Source organism: Podarcis pityusensis (genome assembly GCF_964106645.2).
Source record: "Podarcis pityusensis genome assembly, chromosome: 3".
NCBI lineage: Eukaryota > Metazoa > Chordata > Lepidosauria > Squamata > Lacertidae > Podarcis > Podarcis pityusensis.
The window spans coordinates 69,434,876-69,453,816 of record NC_138026.1 but is presented as its reverse complement, the minus strand read 5'-3'; the positions used below and the strand labels follow the sequence as shown (position 1 = coordinate 69,453,816).

Below are 18,941 nucleotides of genomic sequence, written 5' to 3'. Positions count from 1 at the left end.
TTTAAAGCAGAAATTGTGATAGTCTGCCATTAACTGGAAGTGAATTTTTGACATGAATAAAACCTGTATAGAAATGAATTGATGGGCAAGGTGCAACTAAACTTCCATAAGATAGTTTCTTTGGTTCTTTTCAATCCGCTTATATGAGAAGGACAGGAAATTTAGGATGGTTGAACACACAGCAACCCCAGAAAAAATAATGCATTGAAGCACCAGTGAATAAGCACTAAAAAAAGAGGATGCAGATTTACATAAAGTTTGCTATGCAAATTTGCATAAAGTTTGCTATGCAAATTTGCATAAAGTTTGCTATGCAAATTTGCATAAAAATACTTTCAGAAATAATTGTCTCTCACCCTAATGGGGAACAAGACTATGGCCATGTGACCTGCGTGTTCTGCAGGTGTGAACTCTCCATGGGCAAATTCAAAGCGACTGTTGCTGCTCACCCTTCGTATGGTTATTTATATTTTCACCAGATTTGGACTGGACAGCCTTTCAAACAGAGGACTGTCCTCCCTAAAGTAGGACACATGGCTGCCCAACTGTCCCAAAAGGCAAAAATCAAAAGTCACAAAAACCAGGCAAAAGTCAACCACCACAAAATACCCAAACAATAGCACCTCTCAAGAAACAGGCAAATCTCCACCCGTGAAGGGGGAAAGGAATACAGTGGTGCCCCGCAAGATGAATGCCTCGCAAGACGGAAAACCCGCTAGATGAAAGGGTTTTCCGTTTTGGAGGTGCTTCGCAAAATGAATTTCCTATGGGCTTGCTTCGCAAGACGAAAATGTCTTGCGAGTTCCTGCGGGGGTTTTTTCCTCCCCCCCCCCCTTTTTCCTAAACCGCTTATCAGCTGAGCCGCTAAGCCGCTTAACAGCTGATCGCTAAGCCGCTTATTAGCTGATCCACTAAGCTGCTTATCAGGTGATCCGTTAAGCCACTAAGCCGCTTATCAGGTGATCCGCTAAGCCGCTAAGCCGCTTATCAGCTGATCCGCTAAGCCGCTAATAGCGCTAATCCGCTAAACCGCTAATGGGCTTGCTTTGCAAGACGAAAAAACCGCAAGACGAAGAGACTCGCGGAACGGATTCTTTTCGTCTTGCGAGGCACCACTGTACATATACCCCACTCAGAAAGGCAGCACACAAGTGTGCATACTCACAACAAAACAAATGGCATTCTGCACACAATCCCCCAAGCAAGCACCAGTAGGATCCCTTTTCTTAATAATAATAATAATAATAAAAAGGTGACCAGCCCCTCCATTCCTTTGTTGAGAGGAAGTCTTTGGTCTTAACCTGAGCCCCAGAGGTATTCCAAGGAAAGGAGACGAAGAGGGAAACAACTTCTGTTTTCTAGCCAGCCCAGCACTGCCCAAGTTAAAAGAAGAAAAAGAAAAAAGGGAGGAGAAAGGGACCTCCAGGTGAGGGTGACATAATATCTGTGGGGCCCCAGATCTAAGAAAAATTAATACCTAGGTTTAGAACTACAGGCCCCAGCCCTGAGATGAAATTGAAAAATGGTTTGTTTTACGTAATTGCTTGTCTACATAGGACCAAACCCGATGGTAACGATGCTGTAGAGATCTGACCCTTTTTATATTTAAGCATTGTCACATTCAAGACAATTTATGTATAAAATCAATGTATCTTCTTGAAAAACAAAACCATAATAATTTTGTGCTTGCAGATTAACTCCCAAGATTGGCTTCCCTTGGAGTGAGATCAGAAACATCTCTTTCAATGACAAGAAGTTTGTCATAAAACCAATTGACAAGAAAGCCCCAGTAAGTATAGCCGATGACGAGTATTCCTGCCAAATCGAGAATGTTAACTTCCATCTTTACTCTGATACTTTTTATGCTAATAGCTCAGTTGTGGATTGTATGTGTCAGCAATCCACCAGTACTTCAGCTCATAGGTATTAAATTGCTTATTAAAGGATCAAGAAAAGAAATGGTGGCATAAAAAGTAACATTGACCTAATAGAAAATTATTGCCGTTCAGTTGTGTCCCCTCCCCCTTTTAGTATTTTCTCCAAAATGTTCTTTGTGACCTTAATCTGTAGTATGTACTTCAGAGACCGCAGGAGCAATGATTCATTAACTCTTCCCAGCAACAACTCAGATTACTGTTTCCTGTATCTGATGGAAAGATTTCCTCCTGAGGCTTCTAAATATCTCACGCCATAGACCACTTGCTGTAAATAATTTGTATTTGCTAATTGCCTCCCCCCCCTTAAATACCCCTCCAATGTATTGGTGAGAGGGCTTGGTGAGTGAAGTTGCCTCCCCTCCAGACACTCGCTTCTTCGCTACACTGAAAGCCTTTATTTCTGTAAGATAAATCTGGTTGGTGACAATTCATGAAACGCTCCTTTATTCTTGTGTGCATAAGCTTCCCATGCCAGATAGTTGTTCAATATGTTGTAATTTGTATACAAAATATTTGTGAATCTTGGGCATAGCCGGTCTTGTACAAACTGGGATGCACTTTTAAAATGAGATTTTTCATGGGGCTTTTCCAGAAATTTGTTGTAGCCCAGGGTAGGGCATTGTGTCTATATTTAAAAAATTTTGAACACACAAAATGCTTCACAGTCTTTGACTGTGATACGCAGTGAGCACTAGCAGGGTTCTCCTGCTGGCAATTGTAGAGGGAGAAAAGCTTTTGTGTGTACAAGGCACTGGATCACAACCCACATGGATCTTGGGAAAGTGGGTCCAGAAATTCAAGGGTTCTCATGCCTTTTACTTAAAAAGAACTGCTATTAAAAGTCAATTTCATACACAGTAATCTGCATAAAAGGATACTCTCTCAAATGAAATGCACACGTCTTTATAGCCATTATCAAAGCTCAATGAGTGTCTTTTCTCATGAGCATAGTAGTCTGTGAAAACCTTGGTAACAAAAGAACTCTCGCCCACTGCTGCACTATTTATCCTATTAGGAGTGGGAATTGAGAAGCTGTGTAGGCATCCAGGTCAGAGAAACACTGAAGACATGGTGACCTCTGTGCTTTTAAAAGAAACATACACTGCTTTGGATGATTGAGGCATGCCTTCTGTTAAGCTAATAGAAGCTTGGAATTATTAGGGAACTAAGAGCCATTGAGGTGTAGGAATTGGACTGAGGAAGTTGGACTGCAAATACTTAGCTCAGCTCTAAACAAACATGACTTGCCCCAAGTCACTATCTACCTCAGCCTAAATTGCCTCACAAGGCTGTTAGGCTAAAGGGGGATTTTAATTCTCATTACTGTGAGGTCCTGACATACAAGTATGATAAATAGCAAGAAAACGTAACTGCAGTTCAGTGGAACTGGCAAGATGCAGGTTTGTGCCAAGTTTACTTTGGTGAAACAGCAGTGAAGTAACTTGTTTCAATAAAAGCTCAGTGTTGGCAAAAAATAAATGTGATAAAAGTTATCTCCAAAGTGTTGGACACCATTTTGTTTAAACATTTTTCATAGCTTTGAAGTACACAGTCAGGGGGGAAAGGCAAAGTAGTAGTATTAATAATAATAATAATAAAAATAATAATAATAATTAATAATAATAATTAATAATAAATAAACACTGTTTTAAATCTGGCTGCTTGGAGAAGTGGAATATTTGTTTCCTCTGCCACATGAATGGTTTTGTCCAGTTATTTGACAAAATGCTCTCATTTCAGTTTACATCCCATGTCGAGTATATTAATTGGTGCAGTATATCACTTCAGATTAATAGGAAGATTAAAGTATACATCTCATTGACACACTTAAAAACAAACAAACCAGAGTCATAGACACTTTTATTGTACTGTTTTTCTTAACTTTAAATTCCATTTCCATAGTACCATCAAAATCTCTAGTCTGCATTTGCTTCCCCTAAGTTCTCTTTTCTCTCAATATTTGGGCCTTGACTCATCATTCTAAAGCGACACATCATGTGTAAGTTTCAGGAAAAGAACAAGGCCCCATACAATTAAAACACATAAGCTGTTGTAATAGGTTGCTGCCTGTGTTTTCCATAACAAAGAACTAAGGACTGACTGAGTGGGGAAGATGAGAATGCTTGTGGGAAGCCCAAGTCGATGTTGTTGTTGTTTTTACTTACTTTCCCCCCTTCCTCCTTCTGCCAGGACTTTGTGTTTTATGCTCCTCGTCTAAGAATTAACAAGAGGATCCTGCAGCTGTGCATGGGAAATCATGAGCTGTACATGCGCCGTAGGAAACCTGACACCATTGAGGTCCAACAGATGAAAGCCCAGGCCCGTGAAGAGAAGCACCAGAAGCAGCTAGAAAGGTACTCGTGGTGGTGGTGGTGGTGGACAGTGGTGGGAAGGTTGTGGTTCACTTGAATGGAGAAAGTGGCTGGGCCTAATGTGTTGTCTTCAATAAAACTTGGCAGAGGTAGAGATTGGTGGTGAGGGTAAAATGCCACCACTGCAAGGGTAGAAATCTAGAGAACTCAGTTTTTCTTGCTAAATATAGGCCTCCACACTTAGCTGAGAAGAGGTGACATAAAGCAATAGGTAACTATTTAATGAAATTGTTGTATTGCTTTATTTTGCAAACTGCCTTAGGTGCCTTTCCAAAAAGGCCATATATAAATGCAGTAAATGACTATTAAAATAAATAATATTGGATCACAATAGAACTGTGACATCCAACATTTTGTATCCCATATCAAGGTGCTCCAGAGAGCCATCTTAATCAATCTTAACCACTATAATGCAGTAATATGGCAACTAAGCAGAACCAAACCAGGGAACTCATACTCTTGGAATCTCTATTCTTCCTCCTTTATGAAGGCTCCTTTGGATAAACAACACTCATTATCAGTTTAGCAGTTAACCCTGTAGCATATTCTATGTTGCACTGGTGCTGCCTACCATGCTCCACCAAATAAACTCAAAAATGCATGGAGTCATCCCTATAATGTGATGCCTACCCAGAATGGAGCTAACAGAAGTCATATCTGCAATGGGTAAATCCTGGTGAGCAGCTAAATTCCCTGATGCTGTCTGGCACAGCTCCATACTTTGTAATTTCTTCCTAGTTTCTTAATTTGAGAGTTTGTGACACCTGATTGTTGCCGCCTCCCTGGATGCAGCCACAGGAGTGTTTGAATGCCATATTTTCATCAAGCTTCTGTCATTGTAGAAAATCACAGAAAAGAAAAGCTTTTCACCCCAGCACAATATAGTTGTGTAGGGGTAAGCAGACTTGTAACCTCCAGAGTTTTGAATCAAACTTATTTTTCTATCCATTACAGACAACAGCTAGAAAATGAAAAGAAGAAGAGAGAGACAATTGAGAAGGAGAAAGAGCAGATGCTAAGGGAGAAGGAAGAACTGATGATGAGACTGCAGGAGTACGAACTGAAGACACAGAAAGCAGAAAAAGGTACAATTTGCCTTCATTAAACAGGCAACCCATGGTTCCACCACTTCCTCACATTCTCAGCCCTGCTTAGACATCCAACATAGCAGTGTGTTGGCACACTATAATACCCCAACAGTGCTGTCGCATGACATTTCATTGGGTTTCATGATAGAAATATACAAACCAAGATAACATCTACTTCACCAGAGCACAGGAACCACTCTCTTAATGGATGGAGGTTTTATAGGAGCTTCCTTTTAGTCTTTGAATCATTTATTACTTGTGCATATTGCTCCATAAATGCAGCTGGCATTACTGCTATCTACAGTTAGATGGCGAGCCAAGCAATTTCATAAAAACAACTTCTAAAATCTCCCTCAACTATTAATCGAACTATCTAAAAAATACGGTAGGCGCCTTGTAATCTTGTTTTACGATTATATAGATTATTCAAGATTAGATGTCTGCCATAATAACCCCAGGAAGATGTTATTGAAAACTCAATCTGATGTCCAATATTTGGCATATGTGGCTGTAAAGTTCCTAAAATGTCTGCACCCAGTAGTGGCAGTTCAATTGACAGGAAGGTTTTCTCTTTGTCTAAAGGGAAAATGTTAAACTGCCTGCATTGGCGGATGTTTTCTCAGCAGACCAGCCGTGAGATCTGATGCAGTGTACTGTAGGTTTCCTTTACACCCTGATCTGGCTGAGCCAATATCTCTGAACAAGATTATGAAATTTAAATGCATAACATGCCACTGCCCTCCCTTTATCCTGTATCAATCCAATGCTTTAGAATCCATACTTTTCCTGCATCCCTGTAAGCAGCATAATACAAAGCTATACCTATTAAGCTTCAGAGAAGAATGTTTTACATTTTGATAAGACCTTGGAATTGTCTTGGCATTCAGAAAGCAAGCTCCTCTTTCCACTTGCAGGTAGAAGACACCGAATTTGCTAAGTAAGTTTATAAGGCTGGAGTTTACATAAACACAACTTTTTATTGTGTGGCTTTCCCCCCCCCCCCCCCCCATTCCAGAGCTCTCAGACCAAATCCAAAAAGCCAGGGAGCTTGAAGATGAAAGGAGAAGGGCTCAGGAGGAAGCTGAGCGTCTAGAGAACGAGCGCTTAGCTGCTCTGCAAGCCAAGGAAGAACTGGAGAGGCAAGCTGCCGACCAGATGAAGAGTCAGGAGCAGCTGGTACGCATCCAAGGCACTTGGGAGATAAACTCTGACAATTATATAAATAGTAGCAAACGAGTTTGGCTGAATGCTACATTTGGGGGAGGGGGCAAGAAAAAGTTATTGACCAAAGCAAACCAAATCCTACAATATAGGGCAAATTAATACATGGCTGAGAGTCTGTATTTCTGAGCAGTGAGTCTTGAGAATGAAAGGGGGAAATCGAGATACTGTACAGTGGGCATTTGTTTTTCATGGAATTCGTGTCCTTCCTTGCCACTCAAAGCAAGTATTACAGTAGAGTAATACGGGGAAGCATTATAACCAGAAGACCAAAACATTCAAGCAGTGTTTAAGAGACAGGACAAAGTGATCTCACAAAACAAATTCCATAATCTGGGCAGTACTGTGCTGAAATCTCCCTCCCTGTTACCTCTAGCTACACATCAGCTGGTAGTGCGATATGCAAGAGGCCCTAATAGTAGGTTAACTCCTGCTGGAGCATCGGGCCAAAGGGTACCTGATCCAGCATCCTGTTCTCACAGTGGCCAGCCAGATGCATATGGGAAGCCAGCAAGCAAAATCTGAGTGCAGTAGCAGTCATCCTCCACTGTGATTGATTCCCAGTTACTGATATGCACAGGCATATTGATCATAGCCATTGTTGCTGTTTTTGTTTACTTATTATTTAAGGCATTTATATGCTGCTCAATCATTAGCATTTCTAGGGGTTTGCATAAAAATAAACCATACAGGGAAAAATAAAAATTCATAAAACCAAATAGAAACCTGAAAGGCAACCTTAAAATGTCTGCAAGAATAAGAAGGTCTTTGTCATATGCCGGACAAAGGGTGCTTGTCTAATCTCAGGTGAAAGGGCCCATAACATTAAACACAACTTCTAGTAGTTGAGTTGTGCATCTAAGCTATTGTGGTGGTACCTAAGACAACCCCAAAGATCTCAGTGATATTAGGGATCAGGCAGGCATTAGGAAATCATGATCCCAGATTGTTAGCTAGTAGACATTCATAGCATTATCTTCTTAAATACATCCAAGTTGGTGGCCCTCTACTTAAGGTTGTCCCTCTCCGGCCAACTGAAGGGCACTGGCAAAATCATACTGGAGATAAATACCCTTTCGGTATTCTAGCTCTAAACCTCTTGAGGCTTTAGGGACATAACCAGAATCTCAAATTGAACAGGAGTGGAATAACATGCCTCCCTAGAGCTGGTTCCAGCTAACACTATTGCAATGGCATTTTGTACCTGATTTTTCATCAGGAGAACAGCGTCATCCAAAATGGGTTGCTTCCCTGCCTCTAGATCTTACTGACCAATGGTACTTCCATCTTCTCCGGATTATGTTAAAATGCCTTTCTCTCTGTCAAACAGGCTACTGAGCTTGCTGAATACACAGCCAGGATTGCACTGCTGGAAGAGGCAAGGAAACGCAAGGAGAACGAGGTAGAAGAGTGGCAGCACAGGGTAAGCGCGAAGTTTCTTTAGAGCTACGTATCAGTCTGTTTGGTCTCCAAGGGTTTAGCAGTTTTAGTCCTGCCTTGGAACTTTCAGTGCCATTAATCTGAGAGTATGGGCTACACAGTTCTGTAGAACAGTAGTTTTTGCTACTCTTCCAGCCCTAGAAGCGTATGATGGGATTGTGTAGGGTAGGACCGTATTGTTTATTTAAGATATTTGTATAATGCTTCTGAGGTGCTTGTCTCAAAGTGGTTTGTATAAAAATGTTTAAACAATAAGCATTTGTAAAACTGCTTTATTTATAAAACAGTTTATAAATAGCCTTTTACAATCCATCTCAAACCAGTGTGTACAAGTTAACATGAAAAAAATAGTAAAATCGCAGTAATTAAATACAACGAATGGCCCCCAGGACACCATTCATCCTGAAATTAAACCCCTGAAATGTTTTGAGCGCTGAAATATGACCCGTATGGGTGCTTGCTGGAGCTCCAAGAGAAGGTAGTACCATAGAGGGGGCCTTCCCCGTGGCGGCCATTGGCAGGATTACAATGCAGCTAAGAGAACCTCCAAGGGCTGAGCACAATGTTCAGACAGGGCAGCAGGGAGAGAGGCTCTCTTTTAGGTATCCTGATCCTTGGTTTGGGGTTTTAGAAATTAAAACCAAAGCCCTGGTACTTCGGCTGCTAGCTTGTTACTAGCCATTCACCTCTTTTAGGAGAAGTGTATTATGTCTGTGATAGGGCATTCCACTGAGTTACCTCACTGCAGCCTTCTGCACCACTTGTGGCTTCCAGACCAACCTCGGGCAAAGCCCCACATAAAAAGAGCGCTTCTCATTCTGTACCCACCGGAATCCTAGTAAAAAGTATTTTGTCTAAATTTTCTTTCTGGTTCCATTACAATAGGCTATAGAAGCCCAAGAAGATCTCGTAAAAACAAAAGAGGAGCTGCACTTGGTGATGACTGCTCCACCTCCTCCACCTCCACCTGTGTATGAGCCAGTGAACTACCATGTCCACGACAACCTTCAGGACGAAGGAACCGAGTCCTCTGGCTACAGCGCAGAATTCTCCAGCGAAGGGATCTTGGATGATCGTAACGAAGAGAAGAGAATCACTGAAGCCCAAAAGAATGAGCGTGTGCAAAAGCAGCTGAAGGTAAGATACACCTAGATCAGTTTCACATGACTGAGATGACTGCTGCTCTTCATGGTTGATGATTTTGTGCGAAATGGGGCTTCAGTCCCAGTGTTTCCATCTAAAACCGTATGGTAGCCACTTCATGAAACTGATTGTGTGAATCAGTAGCCACCCAGTGCTCAGTAGCATCCATGTTGCCCAAACTATCATATGCAGCTGTCCTGTAGAAGATGCCATGTTCAGTCCCTGGCATCTCCATGCAGGACTGGGAGAGACTTCTGCCTTCAATGCTGGAGAGCTACTGCCAGCCAGTGTAGACAAACAGAGCTAGATGGACTGAGTGGACTCACGCAATAGAAGGCAGCTTCCTTTGTTGGTTATTCCAAAGAGTTGAGAGATGTTTATATCTGCTTCTTTCACTGCCTTTGTACTGAATGCTGAACCTGTTAAATGCAGGCGCTAATAAATGTACCAGGAAGCTCATATGGAACTGAGGATTCTTATATTTCATTTAATAATTGTGGGTCATTATTGTAGGCCTCAACTGCCTATCTAAGGAAGCCTGGCATGGCTAGGATTGGAAGAAATCCAGAATCTTCTAAATTGCCCCCAGGCTCTTATTGTTCTACACTCCTCTTGTTGTACCACTTCTAGTTGTCCTATAACAAGAAACACCGTGGCAAAGATTTTCATATCCTGGCTTCCAAGCAATAGAAGGACTGAGGAATGATGTTCTGTTATGGTCTTGTGTGCTACCTTATACTCCCCTAAGTATTTGTATGTCTGTGTAACTTGTGTGTTTTAAATATTGCAGACGCTGACTGATGAACTAGCCCAGGCCAGAGATGAGAACAAGAAGACACAAAACGACCTCATTCACACAGAGAATATGCGGCAAGGACGAGACAAGTACAAGACACTGAGGCAGATCCGACAAGGCAACACCAAGCAAAGAATTGACGAGTTTGAAGCTATGTAAATGCATAAGGCAAGACTCTGGGAAAGGCAGGTTTTCAATGCTGACCTTTCTTTCTGAAGGGTCACTGAACAGTCATACCAAAAAAATAAATAATCCCCAAACCCTCACACCTGTCAGATGCTACCTGATTTTAGCTTAATACAACATCAGTTTTAAGCATACAAGGATAGCCACAAGGTTTTCAGTCAAGACTTGGTGAAATTTGGTCCTATGCTAGTGCCAAAAGGCTTGTCAGAATTGTTTCTTTTCCATGTTACTATTGTGCTGCTTGTTACACTGCTTGTCTGCACCCATTTCTATAGTGTGGTAGGTATGTCCAGATTGGGGAATCAACCTACTAGTTTGCTGCACCAGGTTGTTTCTTAAGCAGCACAGACAATTCAGGGTTGTAAAGATCTTCATGGCGTCCATCTCTTTCCCCCCCCTTACACTGTTGACAAGTAGTAAGTCTGAGGAAGCTTATTAATTGCACTGTTGTATTGGAGAAGTTCCCACAGTGATCATTCAGAAGCTATGCATTACAGGCACACTTGGATGCTCTTCTTACATAACAGATAGGCAGGGATATTGTTGGCCTTCAATGTTATTGAAGTGTGGTACTCCAGCTTAACCAATCAGCTGTAGTGTAGTATTTATATATACCTATGTTAAAGATATAATTCTAGTTTGAAAAGGGAGGATAAAAGTTTTTTGCTTTGTATATTTTGTTACTACTTTCAGACTTAATATGAAAAGAATAATGTAAAAAATAGACAATAATTTCTAGTCTCTGAAGCCAAGGCAGTGTAGGAAACTATTTTGATCTAGAAAACATTTGTAAAGATGATTTTTTTTTTTTTTACTTTAAAGCAAATTGTGATAACATGGCTGTGATTCAGTATATACAATTTCACTGTACCTATTTTTTTTTCTAACAAATTTTCTAATTTTTTTAAAATGATATAGTTTCAGACTCCAACCATGAAGGGACTTTGTCAGCTTATTTTCTCTATTAAAGAGAATTTCTATGGATTTCTTCTACCACTGTGTCCATGTTAACTTCCACCCGTGAAACAATCCCACCTCAGGCTTTGGAAATCTGCTACATTGTCAAGTGAACAATACATTGTTAGCTCTGTTCAACATGTAACTCCCTATGCTGCTTTGTACTCAAAGACGTTTTAACCGTTGTCTCCTGATAACAGTGTTGTGGGATTTGTTTGTGTAATTCACCAACAAATAAAAAAAAATCTGCAAGGCAGCATGTGTTTGAAGTTCTGTGTGATTTCCTGCCCCCCCCCCCAATACTCTCTATTCCTGCCATCAAAGATATTTGAAAAATTAATGGATGGTATTGGTAAATAAAACAGCTCATCTAGTCACTCTATAGAAGGAAGTTGAGATCCAATGTAGTGTAAGTGAATGCCCATGTGTGCAATGGGTCGTCTTCCACATATCCCCATAATAAGCCCAGAGGCTCAGACTCTGTGGACCACATGGGGCACATGCAGAGAACTGAAGGTGGGAGAAGAGAAATCAGAAACTCCATTGTAGATGCTTGTTGTGCAAGCAGACTTGCTTCACAGGATGTCTCTTGGAACAGATGAAACAAAGAAAGAATAGAAATCATTGTAGTGATTGGATTATTAATTTATTTTATGACTGTGACATATCCTGTTTCCCTCACCCTCCATTTTATCACAATAAATTAAGTCCCTTGCATATCTGGTTAAAAGACCCTTAGATTTCCTTAGACACTAGGGAGCAGATGCCTGTTAGGGTAGATAATACTAAATTAATTGGCTCAACAGTACTGGGCAGCTATACAGTGGTACCTTGGTTTATGAACTTAATCCGTTCCTAAATTGAGGCGCGTTTTCTCTAATGAGGCCTTCTGCTACCGGTGCCTTTCCACCGTTCAACTTCCGTTCTTGGACCGAGGTAAAGTTCGCAAACCAGGACACTACCAGTTTTGCGGAGTTTGTAAACCGAATAGTTTGTAAACAGGGCTATTCTTAAACCAAGGTACCACTGTCTATGGAACTAAGCAAAACACCCTTTGTGGTATTTTCCAGTTAAAGAAGAAATAAGTGGTTTACAAAAACAACTGTCCAAAAAGGATACATGTGTGGGCTTGTTTCCCCTAGCCCAACTAATTACATGCATAGATAAAATGCCATACATTGGGGTTTTCTTTTACTTCTGTAAATTATAGATACCAATAAATCAAAGATTTATCTCAAACGTTCATTGGAGGAGTTCTGTTCTTTGATGCTGACAAGCAGAAAGAATAGGTTGTCCAGATGCTGACATATTTTGGCTGCAGTTATAGGCGTCATCTCAAGTACCGTATTTTTCGCCCTATAGGACGCACCGGCCCATAGGACGCACCTAGTTTTCAGGGGGGGAAATCAAGGAAAAAAATATGATTTCCCCCCGCAGCTCTGGGAGCAGCGGACAGGCTGCACGCAGCCTGTCCACTACTCCAAGACCTTCTCCCTGCTTTTGCGGGAGGTGGTGGAATTTCCCCATCTCCCGCAAAAGCCCAAAGGAGGGGTGGAGAGTAGCAGGAGGGCGTCGCGCACCTTCCCGCTGCCCCCCATCCTCTGGGGCTGGCGATGAGGGAAGCGCTGCTTTCCCCACCGCCAGCCTCAAACCCGGGTTGGAGAGTAGCGGGAAGGCGTCGCACGCCTTCCTGCTGCCCCCCATCCTCTGGGGCTGGCGATGGGGGAAGCGCTGCTTTCCCCACCGCCAGCCTCAAAGAGCAGACTCTCCTGGCTTCAGCGGAAGCAACGCAAAGCCTCCGGAGCGCAGGCTTCGGAGGCTTCGCGTTCCTATTGCTGAAGCCAAGGAGTCTGCATTCGCCCCACATTTCCCCTTCATTTTTGGAGGGGAAAAAGTGCGTCTTATAGGGCGAAAAATACGGTAATTGGTGCACAGTGCTGCTGAATTTACAGGCATAGCCAGATTGATTTAGGAGAACAAAGCTGAGACTGTCAAAGTAGAACAGAAATATGGAGAAAGAAAAAGGTTTGGGCTGATTATGAGAAAGAGAAGCAGGCAGCAGTGAAAATGAACAAGGGTGTTACAGCAAACATTCTTGCATTGCTTAGTCCTAGCCTTTAGAGTTTGCAAAAAGAGATGCAACCATGAAATAGTTCATCAACAGCAGCATTAAATTCCCAGTCTAACCTTGCTATTGCTTGAATTGTGCCAGGAAATCATGCCTGCTGCTCTGGCTAAGATACCCAACTAGTTTCCCAGAGAAATAGGTGAACTCTAAATTTACAGTTAACACTTGTGGAGCTGAGGGTCTTTCACACATGCACAGTCTGACTTGCTGTGAAGCTCCTGACATACACAGAGATCAGTAAAGCTGTTCCCTTCTTGTTCTTTTCATTCATTGTTTACATTTCTTGGGGTTAAAATAACTGGCATACCATACTTGTCTGAGCAGGCAATGACCAATGCTACACATAGCTTTCCATATGTTGTTAAGGCAAGAGACATTCAGAATTTAAAGGCAGGAGCATTAGGATACAGTGAAAGTGCTATGTCTGTCCATGTGTCTGGGCTGCTGAGCATCTTTTCCCACTGAAGACATGCTTGGGAGGTTGCATCCACTGTACCGGTTGATGTTTCTGGAAACATAAGAAAGAGAAAGTGACTCATCTTGACTTTGTCCATTTAATAGCTCTCATTTTGTTAAGAAAACCTAACACCTCATGTCCTGATAGAATGCAGTACATGAATTACAATCAAGAATTAGGCAAAGGCTCCTCACATCTTGAGTTTCAATAGATACCATTATGTTTGCAAAACAGAGCATATCTGGGGTGTGAGAGTCAGACCTAGCAGTTTCTTTGTTTATCTTACATGCAAACTTTGGAAGCAGAGCAAAAAGTTCAGTCTACTCTTCCAACTCCCTTTGCAGTTATGTCACATCTATTTATATGTGACAAATAAAACTTGGTGCTTTAAACATGTTTACATTCTACAAAGCCCTTTCCTGAAACCATGTCCTTTGAAGATAGTACATTCGGAACCAGCTCTCTGAAATTTGTTCCTACAAAGTTTTGAGTACTGAGATTCAGGCTGCTTCATGCATTTATCTGGTCAATGGGTCTCTTTTGCATGGTGCAAGTACACAGTGGAAACACACACTCAAAGCAAGGGTCCTCAATCTTTTAAAATTCCAGGACCAAAATAATGGGAATCCCTGGCACCACAAAATATCATTTTGCCAGAGAAAAAACTGGTGATACTCAGTGAAGAAAAATATTCATGCACACTCCAAATAAGCAGAAGAATGGGCAAACAAAAAGCAAGTTAAACAATAAAAAGCAGCCAAAATACCAGGGACCTCCCCCCCTTTCCAATTAAACAACATGCAATCTGGGGTGTGGAAAGGAAGCGCGCAGGGCAGCTGGAGGCCTGCACTTCTCTTTCCAGCAAGATTTAAAAGCTGGAAAGGAGCTCCAAAAAATGTTTTCAAAAGAAATGGCAGGGGGTCTGGGGATGCCATGATGCCCATGGGCACCATGTTGGGGGCTCCAGAATTAAGAGTACAATTGGCCAATTAAGTATGTGGATCATCGTTGAGTATAATCTATTGAAAAATTCCTCTTGCACTATATATTGTTATGAGTTTGTGGGTGCTAGACCACTATAATCTCCAGATCAAGCAAACGTTAGAAATTAATCAATGCTTGATGTGTTAAGACAGACCTATGTGTATTAAATTGTGTGCTGGAAAATGCTATCCCCTGGAATTAACATGTGATGAGAACTAATTAAGATAGGCTAAATTTCCCTTATCCAGAAAATCATATTGGGGTAGGGGTGGGGGGATGGGTTATTACAAAAGCCAATGGATCAAATGAACTTTGTGTAAGATGGCAAATAGGTCAACAGATAAAGAGGGCTTGCAGTAGCAAGAGTAAAGAGTGATGTCTCTGGGAAGTTATGTGGGCAGAAGCTGAAGAAAAGCTACAGGCAGGCAGAGAGCCATGGCTGATGTTTGATTCCTAAGCTGCACCTACGGAGGAAGCAAGAGCCTCTAGAAGTATAATGCTGGGAACCCCTCCATCATAGGGTCAGGTTGTATATATGTGTAAATAAACCATATAACGTAAAGGCACCACAGTCTTTGCTGTGCCTCATTCCCGAAACATGAACCTTGGGTAAGCATGCCTGGAACCCCTGGAATCTCACACTGCTTGGCAATTGGGCAGGCATGTAGCAATACCTTTATAACAAATGTAGTAGTTCTCATTTACAAGAGATGTATACATTTTTAAATAAACTATCAGATTCTATGCAGTTTACGAAATGATCTTTTGCAGTTGAACTGGGTTTTGGAGTAGTTTGCTGGTCCTGCTATATTTTTTGTGTGTCTGTCCAGCTTTTAATTAGATGGGTCTTTGACACTGAGAAAAATAATGGCTTGCCACAGGGAAAGCTTAGCAGGATACAACGCCTGCTGCGAGCAATTCCAATTAGTGTTGCTAATGACGTGTCAGCATTGCTCTGTCCCTTTGATTGTTTGCCAAAGAGAAGGCCTTTATGACAAACTGAGGAGAGTCAAAACAAGGAAAAACAGAGAATACAGTGGATTAATTCAGCAAGCAGCAACTAGGTCAGTGGTTCTCGACATGTGAAGTGCTTCCATAGTGAACTATGGGGGATGTTGGCGTTCCCCTGTGACATCCTTCTAGTATACTATATGTTCTAACTGGGCCAGGAGGCAAGTTCCAATGCTTGTGTTGATTGGCTGTGCCAGGGACCAATAGGGTGGCTATCAGTGTGTTCTCCAAAGCTTCCTTTTAAGGTAGTATGGTGGACTTACGTGCCCTATTTCCTATGTTTAAAAATTCATCACACGAAATGGTCCTGCTGCAGGGAGAAAATATCATATAATAAACCAGAGCATTCACATTAGTGTGTGGACTGCTGAAGCCCATCAGATGCAATTTTTAACTTCACCACTTTTTGAGGGAGTTATTATTTAAGTGAGGCTTCCAAATGACTGAGCATCTGCATGAATGCTCCAGCTCATATGGTATCTCCTCAATGCAGCTATGGCAATGGGACTACTCTGTGTAGATATTTAAATGAATGAAATGGGGCTGTGGATCTCTGGTCCCGCTTCCTTTTCATGTATGTATGGGCAGGGTACCGTATTTTTTGCACCATAACACTCACTTTTTTCCTCCTAGAAAGTAAGGGGAAATGTCTGTGCGTGTTATGGAGGGAATGCTTACGGGTGGCGGGAGGGATCTGCTGCAGTCGTGAGCAGAGGATCCATGGTTCCCCTTCCTTCCCTTCTCCGTGGCTCGCTTTGAAACAGCAAAGCGGGAGAAGAGCCGCTGAGTGGGGAGGAGAGAGGGACAGAGAGCCTGCTTCTTTAAAGGAGCAAAGCTCCTTCTTTAAAGGAGTAAGCGGCTCCTGTCCGGTTGGTTCCTTTAAAGCAAGCAGGCTCTCTGTCCCTCTCTCCCCCCCACTCAGCTCGCTACATAGCAGCAAAGTTTTTCAGCTCGCTAAGCCGGGGATGAGCGGGGAGGAGGAAGAAAAGCAGAGACTGCTTGCTTTAAAGGAGCAAAGTGGGAGAGGAGAGGAGCCTTCTCCCCTTATACCCCTCTTCTTCATTATTAGCAGCATCCTTCTCCACCCACCCCACGTGTGCTCCTTGTCTCTTGAGTGCTTTTCCTTCCCTCCCCACTTAAAACGTGGTTACAAAGCATGGATCCACATGCATCCTCAGGATTTTTGCACTGGGTCACCCCAAATTCACCATCAGATCACATAGCATGTCCATGGCTACATCTTGCACCCCAAAAATCACGCACCCACTGTTGCCTGGGTCCGCAGTGGTGCAAAAACGTGGTTACAAAGCATGGATCCACATGGATCCTCAGGATTTTTGCATTGGGCTACTCCAAACTCACTGTCAGATCACATGTCTGTGGCCACAGGATGAACCACAAAAATCATACACCCACTGTTTCATTTAGAATATTTTTTTTTCTTGTTTTCCTCCTCTAAAAACTACGTGCTATGGTCGGGTGCGTGTTATAGAGCGAAAAATACGGTAGTTCGCAAACTGAGCTATGAATCAAGTCACCCCTCGTTTGAATGTCATAAATTCACTGAGACCAACCTCAGACCCTCACTCCTCAAAATGAAGATAAAACTGACCTCTCTTTACATGGGTGTTTTACAAATTACAGGAAGATAATATATGTGATATGCTCTGAACAGACTTGAAGCTCTGCATAAACACAATACTTAAGTTGAATTACTTAATTCAACATACGTGTTGAGCTGAGGTGAGGAACCTGGGGTCTTCCAGATTTTGCAGGGCTCCTGAACTCTCAATAGTATATTCCAGCAACTTCTAGAGGGCTACAGGTTCCTCAGCCCAACCCAGGACAGTCATTTCAAGCCTTAAAAAAAATTATCTAACGTGAGTTGTGCTGTTTTCCTAAAGTGTTTCATAGCCATCATTTTAGTAAACCTTACAAGAGTTGTGCACTGTGTATACTGATGATATTATACCATTACATTATAGATGGGAGAGAGCCCGAGAACCCAGTGAATTCATAGCCAAGGCGAGATTTGATCTATAGAACTCCTAGGTCTTCTGTCTCCACCTCCTTCACATTATCCCTAATGCAATACTGTGCTATGTGGGGTGATTGTGATATCTATCAGCACAAAAGTCTCATTTTTTCCACTTACGTTTTCCAAGTCTTGCACCGCCCAAGAACTGATCACGTAAACCGAACGATGCTTGATCCCAGACAGTTAAGTCCAGACAAGATTGCTGCAGCTGAGATGCGGTAACCCCATTAAAGACAAACAAGTGGTTCCATTGTGGCTGGGCTTGTTTCTTCAGCACAGGAGTCCTTTGTTTTAAGTCACGTTGCCCCAGGATGCAAAGGCAGCTTCCCAAAGAGAAAGTTAGAAACCATTCAGTGAGATTTATGACAGGGAAAAGGTGAGGGCACAATCCAGCTAAAGTTATGCATTTTCAGTCTCCTTGATTTCAGTGAGGAAGTTGAGCATGCCCCATTTGAAAGCAACAGGGACTTTAAAGTGCTCAACTTTGACTGAACTCTGCCCCTACTTTGCAGAACAAACCAGTATCTCATGGCACCTTGAAGTCTGACATTTATCGAGGCTTGAGATACAATTAATGCAGGCATCAAATGAAGCAGGCGCTAGCCTACAAAGGTTCATACTACAATTCATGAATTGTTAAGGTACCAAAATACAATGCCATTTTTTTCTTCCCACTGACTAACTAACGTAGCTACTCTTCTTGAATTACTTCAGGAAAGTTTTATAAAATACCTTACAATCCTTCAATTCTGTTGGTCTTTCTGTTTTTACTATAGGAGGCTTTAAACAAAGCAGGGGTAAGGACCCTTCAGTGCATGGGCATAATTAAACCTGGCACAGATTGCAATTTGGCCAGAGAGGCAGGTTTGCAGCTTTTCACCAAACCTTGCCCACCTGCCCTGGGCATGATGTCATAAATGACATTGGGTGGGCAGATAAGGGCATGGCCACAAAAGAACAACCATGAGCTTAATGTGAACTCTTGACTGCTCCTTTGCATGTAGGGTTTACTGACAACATCAGTCAATTGATCAGTTGATCCCAGCCCATCAGGATTGGCTGTGCTAACTACCAGTACAGGGAGCCCCTTTGAACTTTGACAGGTGGGCAGGGCCTTTTGTCAGTTAATGCTGGCCCACAGGGAGGGGCCAGATTAAGCATCTGGTCCCTGGCTGGATCCAGA

At 42.2% G+C, this 18,941-nt stretch overlaps 2 protein-coding genes across 15 annotated transcripts in view; one reads left to right on the top strand and one right to left on the bottom strand.

The window, feature by feature from the left end:
• Window positions 1-11,396, top strand: part of EZR (ezrin) — a 35,970-nt gene extending 24,574 nt beyond the window's left edge. The window contains exons 8-14 of the mRNA XM_081000046.1: window positions 1,693-1,789; window positions 4,128-4,291; window positions 5,264-5,394; window positions 6,413-6,573; window positions 7,949-8,041; window positions 8,944-9,195; window positions 9,992-11,396. Of these exons, the coding sequence (XP_080856172.1) occupies window positions 1,693-1,789; window positions 4,128-4,291; window positions 5,264-5,394; window positions 6,413-6,573; window positions 7,949-8,041; window positions 8,944-9,195; window positions 9,992-10,156 (1,063 nt within the window). The 3' untranslated portion in view covers window positions 10,157-11,396. The remainder of the gene's footprint in view (window positions 1-1,692; window positions 1,790-4,127; window positions 4,292-5,263; window positions 5,395-6,412; window positions 6,574-7,948; window positions 8,042-8,943; window positions 9,196-9,991) is intronic.
• Window positions 11,397-13,519: 2,123 nt separating this feature from the next.
• SYTL3 (synaptotagmin like 3) overlaps window positions 13,520-18,941 on the bottom strand; it is a 37,729-nt gene continuing 32,307 nt past the window's right edge. For all 14 annotated transcript variants that reach the window (XM_081000033.1, XM_081000040.1, XM_081000034.1 and 11 more), the window contains 2 exons: window positions 17,876-18,081; window positions 13,520-13,776 (listed from right to left, as the gene is read on the bottom strand). In XM_081000033.1, the coding sequence (XP_080856159.1) occupies window positions 13,646-13,776; window positions 17,876-18,081 (337 nt within the window). In that variant the 3' untranslated portion in view covers window positions 13,520-13,645. The remainder of the gene's footprint in view (window positions 13,777-17,875; window positions 18,082-18,941) is intronic.